The 23,632-nt window shown below is 39.6% G+C and overlaps 1 protein-coding gene across 4 annotated transcripts in view; it reads left to right on the top strand.

Moving 5' to 3' along the window:
• The window catches only part of LOC135465386 (uncharacterized), a 60,301-nt gene extending 37,551 nt beyond the window's left edge, over positions 1 to 22,750 (top strand). For all 4 annotated transcript variants that reach the window (XM_064742607.1, XM_064742608.1, XM_064742610.1 and 1 more), the window contains exons 2-6: positions 1,381 to 2,742; positions 10,968 to 11,148; positions 11,394 to 11,531; positions 14,074 to 14,200; positions 14,646 to 22,750. In XM_064742607.1, the coding sequence (XP_064598677.1) occupies positions 1,806 to 2,742; positions 10,968 to 11,148; positions 11,394 to 11,531; positions 14,074 to 14,200; positions 14,646 to 16,847 (3,585 nt within the window). In that variant the 5' untranslated portion in view covers positions 1,381 to 1,805 and the 3' untranslated portion in view covers positions 16,848 to 22,750. The remainder of the gene's footprint in view (positions 1 to 1,380; positions 2,743 to 10,967; positions 11,149 to 11,393; positions 11,532 to 14,073; positions 14,201 to 14,645) is intronic.
• Positions 22,751 to 23,632: the final 882 nt, after the last annotated feature.

The raw sequence follows: 23,632 nt of genomic DNA, 5'->3' as shown, positions 1-23,632 counted from the left end.
CGTCTTATGACTGAAAAGGTGCTAACTACATGACGTAAAACCCGAAGCATGCGTTCATTCATTCTGACTGGCCAACCAAAAACTTTGGAGAAAAGGCATCATAGATTCATGGAGTTGCCGACATATATGAATGAATGAGAGAGTGAATGATTATGGCTTTCTTCTACCTTGGCAGTATTTCAGCGATATCCGCGTGATATTCACATATCTATGATCTATGATATTAGGAAAGGCTGTTACCTGCACAGCTTGATTTCATAAGGGGAAATACCTTCAGCATTTTTTCCCCTTGACATTATTGTTTATGGTACTGACAATGTGCCTGTAAAAATATAGGGTATTAAATCTTCCTGGCAATAAAGCTCCAACTACTTTGTAATTTCTCAACTCAAGAGCCATATAAACTGAACTGTATTTATGTGAATGTCTAAGTTATTTCTTGTATGTGTAAAAGTTCTGTTGTTCTATTTTCAGGCAGTACAATGTATGGTACCTGTACCTTAATTATTGTAATTTTAATCTGTCTAATTTCATAAAATACGTGGCAATCTTGGTAATAAGCTTAATTTCATTAGGTTCTAACATCAGCAATCTAGCCAATTAATTATTAAACCCAGTGTGATGCCAGAGAAAAAATAAAATTTAAACAAAGGAATGAATTATATGTGCAAATGATTAGACCTGTGACATTTGTTTAACATTTGCCTTCCTTGATTTCTAGTTGAGACATTGCTAAAGCGGAGAAAAGAATAAAAATGTTAGAAGGGAAAAACAATATGGCCCTGTGTTAATCAGATTATATTACTGACAGAAGACAGCGTTCTTAACAAATGCATGCTGGTTGGCGTGTCAACTAAGATGTTTAGATCTGATGCGTGTGCCTGCAGCGAGAGTTAAATGTCTAATTACCAAAGAGTTGGCGGTTCAGCATTAGTTCTAAGGCGAATGATTTGTTGTTTGCTTGGTTTTCACCTGTTTACAAGGCAGCGTGGCAGAAGTACAGAAAGATCATTCTGGTATTGTTATCAGGCTCAGACCTGCAAACGTTCAGAAGAAAACCTTAACAAATATAGCCTTCACCTGACCACAATTACCTGTCTAGTTCACCGTGTAATTTACTCTAGCTATGCCCATAGGCAAGACTGCTTATGCTTGTTTTCCACAGCCTCATTAAAATTTCTTATTATTTACTCGTGCAAGAAGCCGAGTTAAGAACCAGGCTATTAAATAACTCATTTTACCCAACTCGTTATGTTCGAGCTGAGCAGTTTTATTCGCACCTGGCTATGTCCGCATTCATGTCATATCAACTCGCTTTAATCATTCTCTATTCAATTTTCTTTTATTCTATTATTATTATTTTTTTTTTGTTTCCTGCAGAATGGCACGGCCAAACAACTGAAGGGACGAGTAATACACAACTTGATGCTTCATGCTTTACCCCAGATCCCCTCCGTCAGAAAAAAGATCCGGTCTATTGTGGGTTTGGCAAATAATGGCACGAACCGAGCTTCCATAGAAAGCCAACCAGGCGTGCTGGAATAGCAGGAAGCCCAGGCAAGCAACAAGGCAGCATCTCAAATGGGCTGTTTCATCATGCTTGAATGATTATGAAAAGTTGGCTGCCTGGAGCCTGGCTTCCTATCCCTGCAAACACTTCACCATTAAAGCAGATGGTATGGTCTGCAGCCCAGGGAGCTGGGGAGGAGTAGGTTACTGTGGACATAGCCAGACTACAGCAGGATCCCTGTCAACTAGCAGCACCGACGACGGACGGCACTGTTTTCACGTCCCTGTGACTCGCTATGACAGCGGAAGTCCTTCAGTCCCCGCTGGAACGAGAAGTGATAGACGCAAGCCGTAAAGAGGAGGTGGATGGACTCGCTGCAGTTGTCCAAGGAGCAAAGACCTCTCCGGATGAACCCACGGTTGCCACGGAGACAGATATGGTGGTGATTCGCGAGGAGGTGTTCTCATTGAAACAGATGTCAACTGTGCTGTCAGCAAACGGGGTCAGTGCCAGTCACGCTAGTACTAAACTGGAGCCACCTGCCTGGTCAGATGAGGACGCAGCCACTCAGCCGGGGCAAGGCCAGATAATTCCCAATAACCAGTCCCCTCATCGGGAGCCAGGCAGTGGGGTCTCCGAGGAAACCAATGACAAATGCGCACAAGATACAAAAGCAGCAGAAGACAGCGTAGAATCATGCAGAAACAGTTTGTTGGCTTATGGAAGTTCCAGTCCTTCAGTATCGCCCAATAACTTGACCAGTGGCCAGAGCAGCCCATTTGGCTTTTCCCAGCCCAGTGCTACATTAGAGCCTGGAAGCGGCAACGCAAGTGTGTCGCAATGTGAGGGCAACGTGAATGTGATGAGTGCATCGACTGTCGCCGGGCTGATGTCAGCTGCTGCGACAGGTGCGGCAAAGATTGCCGGTGATGTGACATTCCAGGTAAACTCTTCCATGGTCATGGCTCAGTCTTATTTACAGTATCTGTCACAGAAGAGTCTTCATGAAGGTGGGAATGTCTGTAACCCTGACAAGCAGTCACCTGGTCAGGTGGGTGAGGAGAAGGCTCCTGACCCTCAGGAACCTCTGGACCATGTGGTTAGGGGATCAGATGTATCATTGGATGGCGTCTCGGACGATAGCAATGGGTATGAAGACCCCATTTTCTCTGACCCTGATGAATTAGAGGAATACCTGAGGAAAAAAGCTGAGGGCAGATTACAACATTCAGGTATGAAGCATTATTTATTATTCTCTAGTCCTCCAGTTCAGTTCTCTGCATAGTTCCATTCCATGTCCAGTCCTACTGTGTTGAACATGTATGTGCGCATGTACGGCTTTTGTGTACAGCTTTTGTCTACAGCTTTCTCTCCATGCTTGTTACGTTTGATTTACCAGTCCTACCTTTATTCTCTGGTCCTGCTCTTAACTCTCCATTCTGTCGTTTAATTCTCTATTCTTCCTCTCAGGTTTACCCATTCTGCCCCTTAATTCTCCATTCTACCCTCAAGTTTCCATTCTTCCCCTTAATTCTCCATTCTACCCTCAAGTTTTCATTCTGCCCCTTAATTCTCCATTCTACCCTCAAGTTTCCATTCTTCCCCTTAATTCTCCATTCTACCCTCAAGTTTTCATTCTGCCCCTTAATTCTCCATTCTTCCTTCAAGTTTCCATTCTACCCTCAAGTTTTCATTCTGCCCCTTAATTCTCCATTCTACCCTCAAGTTTCCATTCTTCCCCTTAATTCTCCATTCTACCCTCAAGTTTTCATTCTGCCCCTTAATTCTCCATTCTTCCTTCAAGTTTCCATTCTGCCCCTTAATTCTCCATTCTTCTGTCAAGGTTCCATTCTGCGCCTTAATTCTTCATTCTTCCCCTCAGGTTTCCATTCTGCCCCTTAACTCTACATTCTGTCTTTTAATTCTCCATTCTTTTTCCCCTCAAGTTTCCATTCTGTCCCTTAAGTCTCCATTATGCTTACTTGAGTTCATTGTTTTATAAATGGCAAAAGGAAAGGTTTGACGACATTAAACCCCAAACACTCACTCACTCACTCAAACCAAACAGTATTTGGCAGCATTAGGATGTGTAACTCTTTAGTGCAGGAGTTACATTTGAAAGATCAAACTTGGATGAATATGTCAATGTATGTGGCACAAAAATTCATAGCTCTTATTTGAAAATAACAATAATAATGTAAATTTACATGATGTACATGTAATGAGTGTAGTTGAGATGAAGGAAGACTTGTATTTTCTCCTGATACACCTCCGTCGACCTTGATACAAAACATCATAATAATTAAGAAATACAACAGCATGAAGTGACAGCATCTGAAAATTGTGTAAAATCATTCGTGAATATATTTTTTATACCTGATAAACGATGTTGACCAAAATAAGAAACCGTTCATGATTTTGCTGTTTAATGCAATTACAAATTTGACATAAATTTACACGTATGATTTCTTGAGTGCTCCCAGCGTATTAAATCTAAACAAAAAGTACGATAAAATTGGGCTCAAAATCTTTTTCAACAGAACTGGGTTAAATGTCTATGCAATTTAATAACCACAGGTGTTGACAAGAGTTTTATGGATATTCAAACAGATCACTACTGTACTGCTGGAGTGCTCAAGAAATTCTGCTTAACCATATACATGTATATATATATATGTATGTATGCAACCAGTGATTATCCCGAACAATATTTTATATAATATAATGATGTACTAAATGTAGCTCAGTAAATCATAAATCTTAGGTGCTATTCATCTGAATTTTGCTCTTTTTGATGGAAAAGGAAGGAATATTACATGTGTCCTAGGTAACTACGTGTATATTCACAGTGTACGTGTACATGTTTGACTACGGGTACATGTATATCTTGGTGTACTACATGTACAGAGTTACAATACACATGTACATGTACAGGTACACACATGTGTATCGATATGTACAAACCATTACGTACATCACTGAAAAAACAAATCTAGCCTGCAGAAAGAGATAATTTTCACCTCATCTACAACATGGCTGATTGTAAAACTTCAATTATGTTTACTGTATGATCAAAGCAATCCTGCCAGGTATACGTCCTCGTTAATGATTGCACGCACGACAAATGCAACGAAGCGTGACGGAATCGCTCGAGCGTCTCAGGACAGGTCTGTAGCTAAAGGTGTTAGGATGATTGATCAGGCGCCAAGCCTTACATGACGCCTGAGGCTGATCTACAAATTGCTGTGCGCAGTTTGAACAAATGCTTGGCTGTCGTACACGTGACATGCATGCTAATGCATACGCCTTGGGGCATCACAGCTTAGAGCTTACCTGTGCATGCAGTGCATCGTTCTACATTGGATTTTTGCTATTCTGAACACCACATTTCAGAATTTCTCCTAATTTTGCTTTTGTTGGGTGTTAATTCTTTTACAGATAATGAATTTAGGCCCTCATATAAAACACGGCTTTCAAGGCTTTCTCGTTAAAAGTAAATGTACATACATGTACAGCTTGACTAAAGAATCCTGAGGCTGTATTACTTTACTCTAACAGTTTCCATAAACTTTACCCTGTCATAATTCGCAAATACCTAAGACTGCAAACCTGAACACTGTCATTTATATGTAAAAGAGAAGTTTTTGAGTAAGGCATTAAATAATGTACCTATATATCCTACAAAATCAATCAAAATTGATCCGACAGCATTCAGATAAACAGGTCAATTTCTTGAGGAGATTTAAAACAGTATGCCTCATAAAGTGCACATAGTATCAGTGATGCGTTCCCTTCGTGCCACAGGAAATTGTTTGGGGCGATACAGTTCTGGGGTGGTGTATACACATCTGCTTAATGCCACGCTGGCAATATTTCAGCCGTGTCATTGTAACAGCTTCATAGAATTGTATTTCCTCCGGCCATAATACTGACCACCATAAGTGAAGAATTCTTGAGTATGTTGTTAAATGGCTATCAAGTAAATCAGTGCATTGGCTCAGATGTAACCTCTGACCATAATGTCAGCTGCCGTCACATGACTTATATATTCTTAACGGGCCTCCGTGGCTCAGTTGATTAGCGCACTATCGCAGCGTAATGACCCAGGAGCCTCTCACCATTGCGATGCTGTGAGTTCAAGTCCAGCTCATGCTGGCTTCCTCTCCGGGCTCTGCCTAGTTTCCTCCCACTGTAATGCTGGCTTTCGTAGTGTAAGTGAAATATTCTTGAGTGTGGAGTGAAACACCAATAAAATAAAAAATAAATAAATATTCTTGAGCATGGCATAAGATACCAAGCAAATAACTATATGTAAATAAATCAGATGTATTGGCCTTGCCGCACACAGTACCATATAAGCACAGTACCATAATGCTTGCCATGTCGTATAAGTGAAATATTTCTGAGTACGGTGTAAACACAATCAAATAAGTAGATGAATAAATGTAAGCATAGCAGTTTCCTTCCCCCATGGATGGATCGGGGTGGGTGGGTACAGCTCCGCGGCTGTTGACCAGGTAGCTCCTCATAAATGTGGTCGCTCATGCTGGTTTCCTCTCCAGCCGTATGCGGGAAGGTCTGCCAGCAACATGCGGATAGCCATGGGTTTCCCTCGGGCTCTCCCTGGTTTCCTATTGTATGAGTGAAATATACTTGAGTACGAAGGAAAACATTAATCAAATAAATAAATAAATAAATAATTAAACCCATGAAACTTTCTGTCATTGTAGAAGTGAAATATGTCAAAGTATGGAGTTCAACAAATAATCGATCAGTCCCTCATTCTTGGGAACCTTGCTTATATAAACATGGTGTTCTCATCATGTTGGTAAACTTCTTCGCCTCAAATCCCTGCAATGTTTAGCTTCAGCAACTTTCAAATTTTATTGATGATGTGGGCTAAGTTTTACTGAATGATGAATCTGAGTGCATGACTGCCTCTCCTCGCTTTACTGGTTCACCTGCAAAGCCCTGCATTTGATAGAAGTTGCTGAACTTAGGCTTTTTCCCCCAGATTTATTTATTTACGTTTTTACAACATGGTTTTTCTCTGACTTGTGCCAAAGCCCATCATGGCTTCTCTTCACGCTTGACCAGATTGTGAGCTCGTTGTGGCAGATGACAAAATCAACGGGTTACAGAACTCGACCATGCAGAAATTTAGCGCTAAGACTTCATCGAAAATTAATGGAAAAACCGACGAACTGTGGAAATCTTCTGCCTAGGGATCAGTGGCACATGGCCGATTTTGAACAAACCCCCTTGAAGCTGGCAGAATTTCAGGGCTGGAGTCTATAATGGTTGATTTAAAGTTGTCCCGATGGCATCTATAGCAAACACTTCAGTATGGAGTAAACCAGAGCAAAGCCTGGCTCCCATTGGTCATTATTTACACATGGAAGTCTTCGGAATGCAGCATCTGTACTTGTACCAATTGTCTCAGCAAGGAGATCTATGTGTAATATGAATTTTGTACATTATGCACAGACCATCCTAAAGAGGATTTTTTCATAAATAAAGCAACAATTGTCAGTATTTTATGAAAAAATAAGTGAAAGCAGGATCCGCATATATATCTTATCTGTAGTTCAATTTAGTGCTGTAGTTGAGCAGCCCGAGAAGGTAAAATACATGTAGCAACTCCAGAGATGTGTGATTAATCCTTAAATCTCAAGTGGTCTAAATGAAAACTCAATGTATATATTTTTTAAGAATTTATTGAATAGTTTGTTTAATGGCTACATGTATTGCACAAATGGCTGCCATGAGCCTCGCCAATGACTTATGGTCACCAAAGCCCAACAAATGGGGGAAATCTTCAGATTCCTTGTCCAAGCCCAGGACTGAACCGACGCTTTCTGTGTACTAGCTTTTGAAGGACAAACCACAACCTGCACCTCTGATGGAATTAAGTCTAGAAATTCTGGAAAATTCAGCATTGTTTGTCACCTACAGGCTACACGTTTCTATCAAAATAGCAAGGAATTGTGTAATGTGGACTCTAGCAGGAACAGTTTTATGTGTGACTCTTAGAATGCCATCATTGAATCTAATCTCATTGATGAAAGAGGAAGTAGTGATAGCAGAATTCTGGGAATTCATCCCTGGCGAATTACCTCCCCTGAACAACGCTTCACACAGACCTGGGCATTGCATATTTATGGAATTTGAACTCCGTTAAGATCCCTGATACAGTCTGGGCAGGCCCTTTACACTCTACCTATAAGTAGTGCAATAACTACAGTTGTTAACTCTTTCTTACATTTCATGATGTTATCTATCAAGATGGCGTTAACTGAAAAGCTGGATAGTGATCATAGCAGTCTTGTCTTTATTTTGGAGATTTTCAAACATGGTTTCCTCACTGCCCCAGTATAAGTGTAGAAATGCGATTAGAGCATTTAACTTGCATAAAGTGAATAAATAAATGAACTGATCAGTGTAGAAGAATTTATTTCTTTTGATCACTGACCTCAGAAGTTTAGTACTGTGTCTGTGTAAACTTCTTGCTAGTCCAACTTGTTATGACAACTTTCACAAAGTCATATTTCATTGAAGACGTCTTGGTTATAGCGTCATAAGGCAATGTCATTACGAAATAAAAGTTAGGAAAAATATATTTATGAAGCTTTGTGAAATGGGGCCCAGGGCTCTTATGTTTAAAAAAAGAAATAATTAGGTCATAAATTGAAAGTGCTTAAAAAGCCAATCTCAAAACAGGAAAGAACTTAAATTGTGGTTATTACATTGTTTTGAAGTAAAGAGTCACTGTGCAAATTCTAAACTTCCTAGAGCATAATGTTTTAATTGTAGCTGTGTATGAATTGTTGACTTAACACTTAAGAATGTGTATGAATTCTTGACTTAAGACTTAGGGATGTGTATGAATTCTTGACTTAAGACTTAAGAATGTGCATGAATTGTTGCCCTGATGAATATGCGGACATGTACAGTTTTGTCAAGTGAAGCAGTCTAGTGGCGCTGAACTACAAAAAACATGTTAAATTTGCATCTAACATGCTAAATCAAATTCAGAAGTCAATTTTCACATTTTTATTTGGTCTTTGCCTGTCAAACCATAGATTAGAACAATTGAATGGTGCTGGCATTTTAAATAAATGACACAGACCAAATGTCAGAACATCTGCCATGCTTGCACAGTTCTGACAACTCTATTGAACAGAATAATTCAGTTTCATGCAAAATGTTGTACAGGGTTTTCATTTAGAAGGGAAGGAAGTCTCAAAAGTATGCGGCTGAATTGAAAGTAATTAGGTCAGAATTACTATTGATTTAAATAGTAAGAATATTCAAAGTAGGCGGCCAAGGGGACGGCGGTAGACAGCTGTCTGCAGCCTGCTACGGGGACAGCAGTATACAGCTGTTTGCAGCCTGCTACATGTCCTTGCCCTTTTTGAACACCCTGTGCATGTGGGTGATTCAAAGAGTAGTAATACATTTCTGTCTTTAAATGTGTATAATCAGACATTGATTAGTTTGTACAACTGAACAAACATATTGTCAGGCTTCAGTCATATGCCGCAGTATTTAAGGGGTTTAGAGTTATTTCCCCTGAATCCACTACTATGGACAGATTTCATTTTATACATGTAAATTCCTATTGTTTTTTTGTTTTTTGTTTTGTGAGAGGCATGCAATTAGTTAAAGGACAAGACAGCACCTGACTAAAACATATCTCAATTGAAAGCAGGATACTCAAGCTTTCTAAAAAGTATCATACTTTATTATTTTAATGAGATTCACCAAATAACATGTGAAACAAAAGCGTTTACCCATTCACTCCATGAAGTGACATATGACAACACAAAACTACAGCATTATACATCATTTGTATACAACGATATAGTTACATGTAGCCAAAAGGCCATTTCACAAAGTGCTGTGGGGCAGGTCTGTATCATCTACGGACCACCACAGATGTAAAATTAGTTGATTTACAAGCTGTGTAATATTCAACGGTGGTATCATAAATTATATTAGACAGTATACATACCGTGTAGGTGCAAACCACATTCATCTCCCCAAATACATTTCTTGTAGTTCATTTTAGCATTCAGTCAACAGTTTCTAAATGACAAATATCAGAGTCAATGCAAACTTCACTTGGGATGCCAAGGGTGTATGTGAATGAGAAGACAGTGTTTAAGGCTTAAAATTAATGAAATCTTATGATGTAATTTGTTTTCTCTGAATTTATTACAGCTAAAGAATAGGAGCATAAAATCCAACCACATTTGAATGTCTAGATTAGCCTCAGTGGTACTTAGATTTCTTTCCATTTGTTTCAGAATTGAGCATGAATCTAGTTATACAACAATCCCAGTGTAATGTTGTAAACATTGAATAGGCCTCAAAATCACCAGAACAATCCCTGCCGAGGCTGCGGCCTGAACCAGGAATACCCCGGCTGTGTACATGCAGCTAGAATATTTAAACAGGGTCGCTGGAGTTCCTTGTAAATGATATAGTAAGCCTACTGTATGAACAGTGCAAGCAGTGGAAGAAATATTCTTCCAGTATGTCCAATTTCCAACAAAATTTTATATTTAACACTTGGGCTTTCATCACCGAATTCCACAAATTTAGATGCCACAGGCTACTGCTTAGACTATTGTATGGAAAAAACCTTTGACATTAGAGAGTTAGAATAAATGCCATGTCACTGTGCTCTCGATAATGGAGATTTACTGAAGCAGTGTGAAGACAAAGTTTCACTAAATTTTTACTGGGTTGAAAAAATTAAAAAAAAAATACTTTATGCCAATTTAAGATACTTTGAATGATAGATTTGCGGTGGACATAAACGATAGTCAGGTGCTGTCTTTCACTTTAACATACATGTTCTGTGCCATTTGCATGTATTTTTCACAGCTATTTGATTTATACGGGTACATACAATATATTGATTGATTTTTGTATCGATTATGGACGATATATTCAAGAATTTTTTGCCTTTACACAGTGTATACAATGGGAGCCAGGAAGTGCTCAGATTAAACCACCCCCCTCTGCCACATACATGTACATTGGCCCGACAAACCAAACTTAAGGCTGTAGAATTACCAGTCAGAGCTGGATCATAGGTCTAGCATCTTCTATGCACAGAGAGAGAGGGCTCAGTGCATAGTCAGTTTTCTGGGCTAGTACTGGTAGACCAGAGTGTTTAGTCTGAGGGCTATATTACTTGTAAGGTTTTATCAAGTGATACAGTGTAATGAATCACGGGGACATGAGTCAGTTATGCTTCTTCACTTGATCAGAATATCTTTGCTGTTAAAATAGCAGTTGTTATTATGGTCATTAGGGATGAAGCTTTCTGGATATAGCACAAATTCTAGTGCTCAAAATTGTATTTCTAAATAATGCTAATACTGTGACTTAAAATCCACTTTCTAAATCACATCTACAATCCTAATATCTCTTCTACTTGTTGCAGACATGTGCACACTGGGAGGGAGGAACGTGAACCAGTATGGACGGGAGTTTACAAACGGCCGCCCCCTCCCCGATCACCTGAGGGTGCAGATCTTACAGTTAGCTCTCCAGGGCATACGACCGTGCGAGATCAGTCGTCAGTTACAGGTGTCACACGGATGTGTCAGTAAAATTCTGAACAGGTATGATGTCATCTTAGAAGAGTTGTGTAATCATAATGTAGGATATATTGCCCATGACCATCCACAGGTTGCTGTCAGACCTTCCCACGTATGGCTGTAGAGGAAGCCAGCATGAGCTGGACTTGAACTCTCAGTGACCACATTGGTGAGAGACTTGTCACGACTTGAATCTAAATGTATTATGCAAGGGACATAAAAGTTCCTCAAGTGAACAATCAGTCATAATTGAATGGTGTCTATTACAGGTATCGTAAAACAGGCAGTATTAACCCGGGGCAGATTGGAGGAAGTAAACCCAAGGTCACCACTCCAGATGTTGTTAACAGAGTACGGAGGTACAAGGCCGAGAACCCACAGATGTTTGCTTGGGAGATTCGACAGAAGTAAGTACTGCTGCTAGCTCACTAAAGCGACACCAGTTGCGCTTTGTGCTTTTTGAGCGAGCCAGTAAAAGAAATAAAAGTGGAAATCCCCATTTTTATTTTGTCTGATCTTAATGTTTTAGATGATTTTCCTGTTTTTCTTTCCCTGGATGATCATGTTTGCTTTTTTTTATATTGGGATGGCGATTGCATAGTTATGGCTTACTGCCGTTCACCTCTGTAGGATATATAGTAAAGTTCTAGAAAACAGTTGATTAACAATCTCGTTGGCATGTCGAGTTACTCCTATAAAATGCTTAAGACCCCCAGACCGCCATCATCCATCATCATAACCACCATATCCACCGTATCCACCATCATAACCACCATATCCAGCATCATAACCACCGTATCCACCATCATAACCACCATATCCACCATCATAACCACCATAACCACTGTATCCCATCATAACCACCATATCCAGCATCATAACCACCGTATCCACCATCATAACCACCATATCCACCATCATAACCATCATAACCACTGTATCCAGCATCATAACCACTGTATCCAGCATCATAACCACCATATCCACCATCATAACCACCATAACCACTGTATCCAGCATCATAACCACCATATCCACCATCATAACCACCATAACCACTGTATCCAGCATCATAACCACCATATCCACCATCATAACCACCATAACCACCGTATCCACCATCATAACCACCGTATCCACCATCATAACCACCATATCCACCATCATAACCACCATAACCACTGTATCCACCATCATAACCACTGTATCCAGCATCATAACCACCATATCCACCATCATAACCACCATATCCACCATCATAACCACCATATCCACCATCATAACCACCATATCCAGCATCATAACCACTGTATCCATCATCATAACCACCATAACCACCATAACCACTGTATCCACCATCATAACCACTGTATCCAGCATCATAACCACCATATCCACCAGCATAACCACCATATCCACCATCATAACCACCATATCCAGCATCATAACCACCATATCCAGCATCATAACCACCGTATCCAGCATCATAACAGACTGACTACAGCAGCCATTTTGGGAACTTGGACCCAGCGGACAGATTGAGCATGATGAAATACTGATGGATGTTTATTGGTGAGATGATTGACATCATGCGGTCTGGGCCATATGTGGAACAAATTGAAGCTTCTGATCTCAGACTTTAAAGGTGTCATTGTGATCCTGCATAAAGAAATTTTATAAAATGTAGCTCAACATGATGCTTTTTGAGAGGTTTTACATCTGTGAAGTGAAGGAATTTGTATGAAAGCTTAATTTCTTTTATTTTGGTAAACCATTATATACTCGTTAAATTTTCATGTTTTTATAGAGTTTGATTATAGTTTGGGTGCCCAACAGTTTAGGAGCTTAAACATTTCCTGGAACTAAAATGGCTCTAGGTATGGTCCCGGTGGTCACATAAGAGGTTCATAGGAGACCACTTGCCTTCTTCAATATATCCTATGTCACAAGTAGGGTAACTCGTCAAAAGTTAGTGGTTACTATAGGCACAATAGTGGAAATATATTCCATTTAACATCAGTCAAATAAATAAATAAATATGTCAACTTGTTGAAAATATCATGCACGTACAACTGAATGCTCTTACATGTTACAGTCGAGTTCCTTATATACAGCTGAGTTCCACATGTACAGATGAGTTCCTTATATACAGCTGAGTTCCTTATATACAGCCGAGTTCCACATATACAGCCGAATTCCTTATATACTGCCAAGTTACATATATACAGCTGAGTTACATATATACAGCTGAGTTACATATATACAGCTGAGTTCCACATGTACAGATGAGTTCCTTATATACAGCCGAGTTCCACATATACAGTTGAGTTCCTTATATACAGCCGAGTTCCACATAAACAGTCGAGTTCCTTATATACAGCTGAGTTCCTTATATACAACCGAGTTCCACATATACAGCAGAATTCCTTATATACTGCCGAGTTACATATATACAGCTGAGTTACATATATACTACTGAGTTCCACATGTACAGATGAGTTCCTTATATACAGCCGAGTTCCACATAAACAGTCGAGTTCCTTATATACAGCCGAGTTCCACATATACAGCCGAATTCCTTATATACTGCCGAGTTACATATATACAGCTGAGTTCTACATGTACAGATGAGTTCCTTATATACTGCTGAGTTCCACATATACAGTCGAGTTCCTTATATACAGCCGAGTTCCACATATACAGCCGAATTCCTTATGTACTGCCAAGTTACATATATACAGCTGAGTTCCACATGTACAGATGAGTTCCTTATATACAGCCCTGTTCCACATATACAGCCAAGTTCCTGCAAGTGGTTTTACTTGCCAAAGCCAAATACAAAATAGATCACTGGTTTCTGTAATCAGCCTATTCCCTGTAGATTTGACATGCCGTGAATTTGTGATTGTCGGAAATTGGTAAACTATAGCACATATTTTCTTGTTTTAGATTGCTAGGTGATGGCATCTGTAGTGAGAAAAATATCCCCAGTATCAGTTCAATCAACCGTATCATCCGTGATAAAGCACTGCAGCAGAGACGGCTTGATTTTGGTCAGGGCAGTGAACAAGAAGATGTGAGTACTAACGAACATAATGCAGTAAATGTCATAGGTCATTCCTGCATAGAAATCAACCATTTGATTGGAGATAGAGGTAATCAGTTAAGTTGGAAAAAAAAAAACAAGAAAAATTTAGCGTTAAAATCTGTTGTGAAAAGGTGATGGTTTAATGCCCCTTTGTCAATATTACAGGTAAATATCATGAAGAGAACATGTATAAACCATGAGATGGAAAATGGTTTTGTAGTGTTTTGTAAAAACCAGCTGAAGGTAACAAATAGACAATCAGAATTTCTCTCTTCAAAATGGCTTAATTTTCGCTGATTCTGGTGAACGAGTCATAATCTATCAGTTAGTGGTAACTTCATTTTCCAGAAATTTTGAATGCTTGTGATTTTGAAGAACCTCCTATCATTGGTGATATCTGTGAAATTTGAAAATTGAAATGTTGCTGTTACAGGGAGACTCGGATGGGGACTCATCACTGATGTCACAGATGATCGACCAGTATCAGGTGGAATACGCACAGTACCGTGCTAAGGCCGACCAGCAAGCCGTCAGGAGAACCAGCACCCCCCAGGCACCCCAGGGGCTTCATCCTGCCTTCAATATCCCCAACAGGACCAGTCTCTTTGCTGTGCAGAGTCCTATTCATCTAGACAATGGTCCCGAGAGCTCTGGTTCAACTGTAAAACGTGTAAAGTCCAAAGAGTTGTCATTGTCTCCTTCAGACGATGCTTTGTTACCCAAGACTCCTGAGTTGGCTCACCTGAGAGGTGTGGCTGCTCATCAGGAGAGTCAGTCTGACGACGTGCCCGTCTCACCAAAGAGGGCACCCAGAGCAGATGGAGCCAAAGAAGTGCCAGAGACATCCAAAGGTGAAGAGGGCCAGATCCTCTTCAAACAAGACCTAAGCCCAAGTCGGAAGAGCTCTGAAATTGTGCGAGCGAGTCTGGCTGCGAAAGTATCCCAGCTGATGGCCCTGAGGGCGGAAGAGGAGAGAGCCAGCCTCTCTAAAGGAGAGGGAATCCAAAACAGCAACACCCAGCTTCCGGTGACCAAGGTGGAGCCTCTGTCACCAAGAGAGCAGGAAGGCCAATTAAACAGCCAGCGGGGCTTGGCGTCCAGTTGGCCCCAGAGCTCTTGTTCCAGTCCCTCAGTAACCTCTTCTTCACCTGCGTCCCCCATGGCAGGGTCTATTTCTGCTCGGAGCCTGTCTGATGGCCATCCAGCCGTCCCATCGGCAACACATCGACAGCGGTCCACTGGTATCCAGGACAAAGGCAGCATTGCCTCAAGAAGCCTTATTGCACAAAAACTTGCTACGTCAGTTCACCGCCTGCCTGGTGCTTCCAGCGGCAAGCCAAGTCCCATTTTACCTGCGGCTTCGGAAAAGCTGGGGACGGTTTTTTACGACTATAGCCTTCCAGACCGAGGCCTTGGAGCAATGACTGCAGCAGCGGCGCGGTTACCAGCAGCTTCTGTCCCCGTCATGGGCTATTTCCGAGGGTGGCCCAACTTCCCTGCCTCTTGTGCCCTGGATTCCCCTCCAATCAGCTCTCATGGTGCTCCTTTAGACCTGTCCAATCATAAAACAGAAGCCTTTCTTCGATCTGGCCTCAAAGATGGCAAGAGTGAGAAACATACAGACATTTTAATGAAACGATCTTCTCAAAGAAGTAGAGTTAAAAGAGAAAAAACAAGTTCTAAAACAGAAAGACTGGAAACTTCTACGAAGTTTGCTGTGAAAGCTGATTTAGCCTCACCAGTAAAGGATACAGCTGGAGGAGATACAACTGCTGCACGGGAAAATCTGAACAGAGAAATGGTGGTCCCAACTAGTCCTGGTCAAATACCTGTGGTTAACAGCCAGCCAGATACCCCTGAAGCCAAAACGAGTCACACAAGCGAGAACGTCCAAATCGAAGCTGCCCAGAAACCTTTGTATGAAAAGCATATGCTACTGGTTGGTGAAAAACAAGTTGAGATCATTTCTGTCGGCAAACATGTGTGGATTGTCAGGAATGAAGCAGAACTGGTGGATATCATTGCTAGTGGAAACTTTGGAGTCAAGGATAGGAGTGCTGTGCCGGCAGATACTGAAAAGGAACCTCCGCAAAAGGAAGAAAACTCAGACGTTAGTAAGGAAAATTTTGTCTGTGTGAAACAGGAATGTAGAGATAAAGAAGTGGTTTCGTTGACCACTGATGATAATGCCAAAGATTCGAGCGCCCACAAGGACTCCATGGTGGGACCGAGTCTGACAGAGATAACCAATCAGTCTGTCGGAAATCATGTATATTCTCCGAGCGAGGATTTGTCCAGTAAGATCTCACCAGCATCTGATACGCCGGAAGGTCATGCCCAGAAGAGACGTTCAGAAGGAGGCACGGAAGCAGAGCTCTCCCATTCAGATGCGAAACAGTCACGCCTTATCGACAGCCTCAGCCCTCAGCCATCTTCTTCCACAGAAAATAGTGCTATGCCTTCTTCATGTGCTACCGTGACCAACGGGGACTGTGGCGGGACTGAGTTGGTAAAAGAGAAAGTCTACAGTTGTGAAAGTGATGCAGACAGTTGCTGTGAAGGTGTGGAGAAAGAGGGGAAACAAAAGGGAAAGAACTGTCCTGTTCTCCAACAAATGCTTCAGAAAAGTGCATAATCTGACCGCTGCTGCAGCAGGAGATAACAATATCTCGTCTTCTTTCATCTGCAAACTGCAGGAGAACATTTCCTCTCCAGTCTTCTGCTACTGAAGATGACTGGAATCTGTTCTGTTTGGTCTACTTCAAAACATAGGGGAAGATGGTGTTTTGTGTGCTGAGCAACTCAAGAATCTGTTCTGTTTTGAAGATTGAAGTATGTTCTCTTCTGTTTTCTGCCACGAAATGATTTGCCAAGAGGAAGATTTTACGTCTCGAACCCCCCTGTTACTTTCCGTCTGTCCTCTCCTGTCTTCTGTTGCTTGTGAAGCTTTCAGTCAAAGGTTATCAGTCTTCTGTTGATGATGAAACAAAAATGGAGCAGAAAAATTTGAAGTAACACACTGAGTACCGAATTCTAAAAGCACTCCCTCCTTCCCCCACTTCATAATTTGGACCTCCCTGTAACAGTCAAAGATGAGAATATATGTACTATATGCTGTAGTGGCGCAGTTTGTGTCTGTACTGAGTAAGGGGTACAAAGTTCAGAAATTGTACTTTCTTGTTTTTGCGTTCTTAAACATGCTGCTGATAAAACAACCTACATTTATGATACGGCTTGAAATGTGTTGGGACTGTGTAGGAGTGTACTTCAGATAATGTACTGACGTGTACTATTGGTGATGGAGAAAGTACACTCAGTACATGAGCGTACTATAGGGAAAGAGATTGAGTGAGGGATTGAAGTATATTTTAATGGAGCAGGAAAGTACCAGAGGTTAATTGTATTAAAGGCAGTGGAAAGAGAATACATGTATTCTAGGTGATGTAAGAAGTACATGTACACTTACACTTAAGGGAATTGTACACTTACACTTAAGGGAATTGTACACTTACACTTAAGGGAATTGGTTGGAGTGTGCTTTTAAGTGTAGGAGATTGGTAAAGTTTCCCCCCTGAGCAGAGAGGTTTTTACATTGTACATGTATAGTGACTCATTTGTCGTTTCTTGAAGCAAAACTGACTTTGAAAACAGAACGATTTGTGATTTGGACACATTCTGTTATTTGCTGAGTAATAGTTGTTGGAATTGGCTTGAAAGTGATCAAACTTTTAAACTATTATTTGAATGTTTCATTTTTGTGTCCTTGGTTTTGTGACCCATGAACCATGTTTGTTGGTTCTTCAGTGCACAGTTCAGAAAAGTAAAGACTTGCATACTGGAGGTAGTTATACCTACAATGTATTTCATTTTGGATGGATAGTTAATATTATTAATCCTAAAGATGTTTAGCGATGTGTCAGTCCTGTGATGCATAAAGATGAACCAAGATATGTTTTATTTTTGCAATTCCAACAGTTTGTGGCCCAAATTTAATATTGCATTCTACCTTTTACATTTAGGATGTAGAAGTATACATACGATTTTAGACACACACATATATGCGTATATTTAGGTACGGATATGTCGCTGGATTTATCCAATGATTTACACACATTATAGTGCTTCTTTGTCATTTGTCACCTTTGTCATTGTATTTATTTTTTCGTGGGAGAAAGGTTCTGCTTTGGTAAAGACTAGTTCTCTTGGTGCTATCTCCTGCCAGTGCTATATTTAACCAGGTTGGGAAATTTATTACCTTATGATACCATTTTTGAAGAAGAAAAAAAAATCACCCTGTTTGTTTTATTGTATTCGTTTTGGTTGTGAATGATAAAGATGATGATTTTTTTTTGTGTTTTGATTTGTTTTTGGGGTTCAGTTTACAATGTACACTGAACATTACATTGCCATTGTTAAATTGCCTTCATTTAATGTGCTTTGAAAACCACAGTCCCAGTGCTCTATATGTACTTAAAACACTTCCCAGGTTGTGACACGATAGTTTTTTTTTTTGTTTTTATTTTTTGTTCAAGTAACCCTTTATGTTGCTTTCAGAAAAGGCTTTTCTAACCACTGAAACATTGAACTAGCGGATATTTATGATTTCCAGTCAAAATATTTCATTGGTAAGAGGGTAATTAGAAATCCACAAACAAATACATGTAGTTATTCATAAAGGCAAGGGTGAAAATCTTTCAAATTTCATACATTCATATGTGCTTGTACATGTACAGCTTTGTACTCTTTAATTTATGGACTCTTGCAGACATTTAGAATTGTTTAGATGTAATCCTGTATTTATTTATTTATGTTTATGTTTGAAGTCCAGTTTAATAATAATTCTGGCTGGTGCTGAAAAGTAACATCCATTCGGACTGCTTACATGTTTCCTGTATCGTACTGATGGTTTAAGTTTCTTAGATTTACAAGAAATCCAATCATAAAGAGAAATTATGTGTTTAGGGCTTGTGCAAGAGAAAATTGTCATCTGGGAATGCAAAAGATTTGTTACCTGAATGGAATTGTAAAGAGAAGTTATGTGTTTGGGGCTTGTGCAAGAGGAGATTGTCATCTGGGAGTGCAAAAGATTTGTTACCTGAATGGAATTGTAAAGAGAAGTTATGTGTTTGGGGCTTGTGCAAGAGGAGATTGTCATCTGGGAGTGCAAAAGATTTGTTACCTGAATGGAATTGTAAAGAGAAGTTATGTGTTTAGGGCTTGTGCAAGAGGAGATTGTCATCTGGGAATGCAAAAGATTTGTTACCTGAATGGAATTGTAAAGAGAAGTTATGTGTTTGGGGCTTGTGCAAGAGGAGATTGTCATCTGGGAATGCAAAGGATTTGTTACCTGAATGGAATTGTAAAGAGAAGTTATGTGTTTAGGTCTTGTGCAAGAGAAGATTGCCATCTGGGAATGCAAAGGATTTGTACTGTGAAAGTAAATTGGAACAGGAAATTGTGTCTATGGAAGGTGTAATAGGAAAGTGGATTTGTGGAATGTATGACAGGAAAGGGGATGTATGGAATGTGTGAGAGGAAAGTGAGTTGATAAAAAGTGTGACAGGAAGGTTAGTTAATGAATGTGTGAGAGAAAACTGAGTTTATGGAATGTGTGACAGGAAAGTAGATTTATGGAATGTGTGATGGGAAAGTGAATTATGGAATGTGTGACAGGAAGGTTAGTTAATGAATGTGTGAGAGAAAACTGAGTTTATGGAATGTGTGACAGGAAGGTTAGTTAATGAATGTGTGAGAGAAAACTGAGTTTATGGAATGTGTGACAGGAAGGTTAGTTAATAAATGTGTGAGAGAAAACTGAATTTATGGAATGTAGGACAGGAAAGTAGATTTATGGAATGTTTGACAAGAAAGTGAATTATGGAATGTGTGACAGGAAGGTTAGTTAATAAATGTGTGAGAGAAAACTGAATTTATGGAATGTAGGACAGGAAAGTAGATTTATGGAATGTGTGACAGGAAGGTTAGTTAATGAATGTGTGACAGGAAGGTTAGTTAATAAATGTGTGAGAGAAAACTGAATTTATGGAATGTGTGACAGGAAAGTGGATTTGTGGAATGTGTGACAGGATGGTGAGTTTATGGGATGTGTGATGGTAGAGTGAGTTAAGTGTGTGGGTGACAGGGGGGTGAGTTCAGGTCCGGGTGTGTATATTATGTGTGGCAGAAAATGTGGTGAGTGACATATTTGGTCTTGTTACTGTATTTAATGTCATTACATTTAGGTTATGAAAAATTCTGTCTTCATTTCAAAATTCTCCTTTGATTTGATAATGAAATATCAAAACCCTTCTTAACTAATTCTGCATAATATTTGAAATCATGATAATTAGAATTTCGTTATGTGCATATCTCTGTGTTCTGTTACTAGAGTGTTTTTTTTTTCTTTTTTTTTTTTCGAGAATCCTTCCAGTGTATTGGAATTCATTAAAGTGGCTTCAGTTGCAGTGGAGTAAAAGAAACCAGATTTTCCTACAAACGTTAAATTTTCTGCTTTTTTAAAAAAAATTCTTTCGTTTGAGTAATGCAGCCACGATGTGGTACCTTCAAGAAATATTCATTTCTTTTGTTTTAAGGTTCTTTTAGTGCATTTTGTTCATGCGATTGAATGAAAACCATATGTGTGTATGAATGGTAGTGTACAGGAATTCAGATATTGATTTATTGCCAATATAAGCTGATTGGTATTGTCATTGTAAGCTGATTACTGTTGCCATTATACGCTGATTGCCGTTGCCATTATACGCTGATTACCGTTGCCATTGTACACTGAGTACCAAGTGGTCCCTATTACACCATACATAGTCCAACACCAACAGGAACTTCATCGTTATGCACTGTTCTTTAGGAGCCATTAAGTTAAGTGTCTGTATTGTTTCTGTTTTTTTTTTAAATTAATATCCTGAAATACCATCTTACAAAGATTTTAGTCGCTATAATGTGTTTTTAATAAGTAAAAAAGTAATGTGTTCTTAATAAGTACTTAATGTGTTTTTGTAAGCATTTAAACTGACTCTAAATTACTCTTTTTCCGGTATACCGTCGAAAATGATGGTTCGGTGAAGGAGTACATTTGCCATTTACATGTACTGTATTTACCTTACCTTGTTTATACATGTCAATCTGCCTGTATGTGGCTGCAACAGTTTTAGTCACATGGATAATTTGAACAGGAAGTACTCTTTACCGTTCTTAGCTCTATGGTGGGAAGTTTGTGAAAGAGAATTTCGTGTGTGGTTGTATGCAGAACAACTGCAAAAATGTTGTTTGAACAGTTCAGGACTGGACAACTTTTTGAGTTTGTTTTAAAACCGTGAGTGTTAGTATAAATATATACATATATATGAAGTTGTCATTCAGAACGAGAAATTCATGTTTAATGAAAACTACAGTGCCATATTATTCATGTATTCATTATTGTCCATGCCGAAATGTGGGCAAGTTTTTTGTTAGATATGTCATTACATATGGTTTATTATTCCTACACTATCATCGTTATATACATTATTTATACTTGTTGAGGAGAATTAAGCTGCACCTGTACAGAATTACTTGTTAATTGATGCTAAAATGCCAATCAAAGAAATGTATTGATGATCATCGTAATGAGTTTGTGTGTTGTCGACCTTTTAAAGTTAGTGCGACTGTCCTCCAAGCCCTACTCGAAGAGGACAGAATTTTTAAGGTCTTACGATTGTGAATCCCCTCCTATCGTAAGAGGTGATTTTTGCACATTTTGTTTCTTGGCACATTTACTTTCAGGTTGTATTTATTTCTGTGCTTCATGTCGCAGTTTTCTTCAGATCATTTACCATTTGTTTAGTAATTTAGACAAATTCAGATGAAGTATTCTGCTTTGCGCTTACTTATTTCAGTTAGCAACACTTGTGTTTCCACCGCCATGTTGTTTGTATTCAGTGCTGTACATGGTATGGCTTTGTGGTAATGGTTTGAAGTAACACATTCACCTGTTATTTTTGTCTGGGTAAGTAGCCAAGAGCACTTCAGAAAGTAAAGATATGGTTTGTACGTAAATGTATATAGAAATATGAACTACGTCACCGTTTTTTTTTCTCTGACGCCATTCTAAGTTGATAAAGACATCAGCATTCTGTTTTGTATAGTATTTGTTTGTGTGTTCAAATATTTCGTGATGGTACGTATATACACTATGTATTTTGTTGTAGCGCAACATTTTAGAAAGTGGTTAATCTTCTTTTAATTGCTAATCAGACATGTCCCGCTCTCGTTGTTTTTAACCCCCCGAGAAAATACCAAAGTTTTATGATTGCTTTATTGGATCAGCACCGTATATATTTACGAATGCTGGTTTCTTGTGTGAGATGGTCCCAGATTTTATACTATTACATGTTTTAGCTTTAAGAATTTAAACAAAAAAGTCCCTTGAATAAGAATGGTATATTTTTATGCTGTATTGTGTGTTTTTATGTCCAAGGAGTTTAGCTGTTCTATATAGATGTTCGCTGCCAAGGAAAGACAACTGCGACCGAATCAAGTGCTGTAAAGATGTCAATAAAATTGTTCTTTACACACAAAACTTCAGCTTTATGTTTGCTACATTTTACATGCGACAAGCAACTTTACGACCATTTACTTAACCCTTGAATTCGGGAGAACCGAGGTCAAACCCTGGTTGGGTCATACCAAAGACTTAATAAGAATGGTACTTGTTGTTGCCTCGCTTTTTTTTCAGTACTGACAGGTTAGGACTGGTTGATACAGTGCCAGTATGATATGACTCGGTGTTGTGGAAGGGTAGGACTGGTTGATACAGTGTCAGTATGATATGACTCGGTGTTGTGGAAGGGTAGGACTGGTTGATACAGTGTCAGTATGATATGACTCGTCGGTGTTGTGTGTGTGTGTGTGGGGGGGGGGGGGGGGGGGGGTGCGTCGTCATGTCTGGTGGTTTCGGCATGACACTTGAGTGGCGGCAGCAATTTGGCGGCATGGACTTGCCCTGCCACATGAAGACACAGTGTACGCATACACACCTAGTGACTCCTTAATTACGATGTAAAACCTACATGTACATATACTCACTTAACGAGAGACACTAGTACACAAGACTACATGGAGATGTTGCGGAATGTCGGAGCTATTGCATATATGCGCTTCTTGACCTGTTAGATGTATGAAACGGGTTCAGACATACCCCCTGTGGTGATCAACGAGTTTGAGACAGCTTAGAAACTAACATTTTAAAATTTTTAAGACAATATATATTCAGATGTAGTTTAAATTTGAGACTAAAGTAGGTACCTGGCCGTAAATCGGTTATTGGTCAACAATGATTCCGTTCAGACGGTTATCTTCCGGTAAATCTCGCCTTTGTGCTTTGCTTACGTGTACCTGTGTTTGGCGCAGGGTATTTTTTATTTA

The sequence above is a fragment of the Liolophura sinensis genome, chromosome 5 (assembly GCF_032854445.1).
Source record: "Liolophura sinensis isolate JHLJ2023 chromosome 5, CUHK_Ljap_v2, whole genome shotgun sequence".
NCBI lineage: Eukaryota > Metazoa > Mollusca > Polyplacophora > Chitonida > Chitonidae > Liolophura > Liolophura sinensis.
Note: the sequence above shows the minus strand (reverse complement) of the source record. Positions and strands in the feature narration are given on the sequence as shown.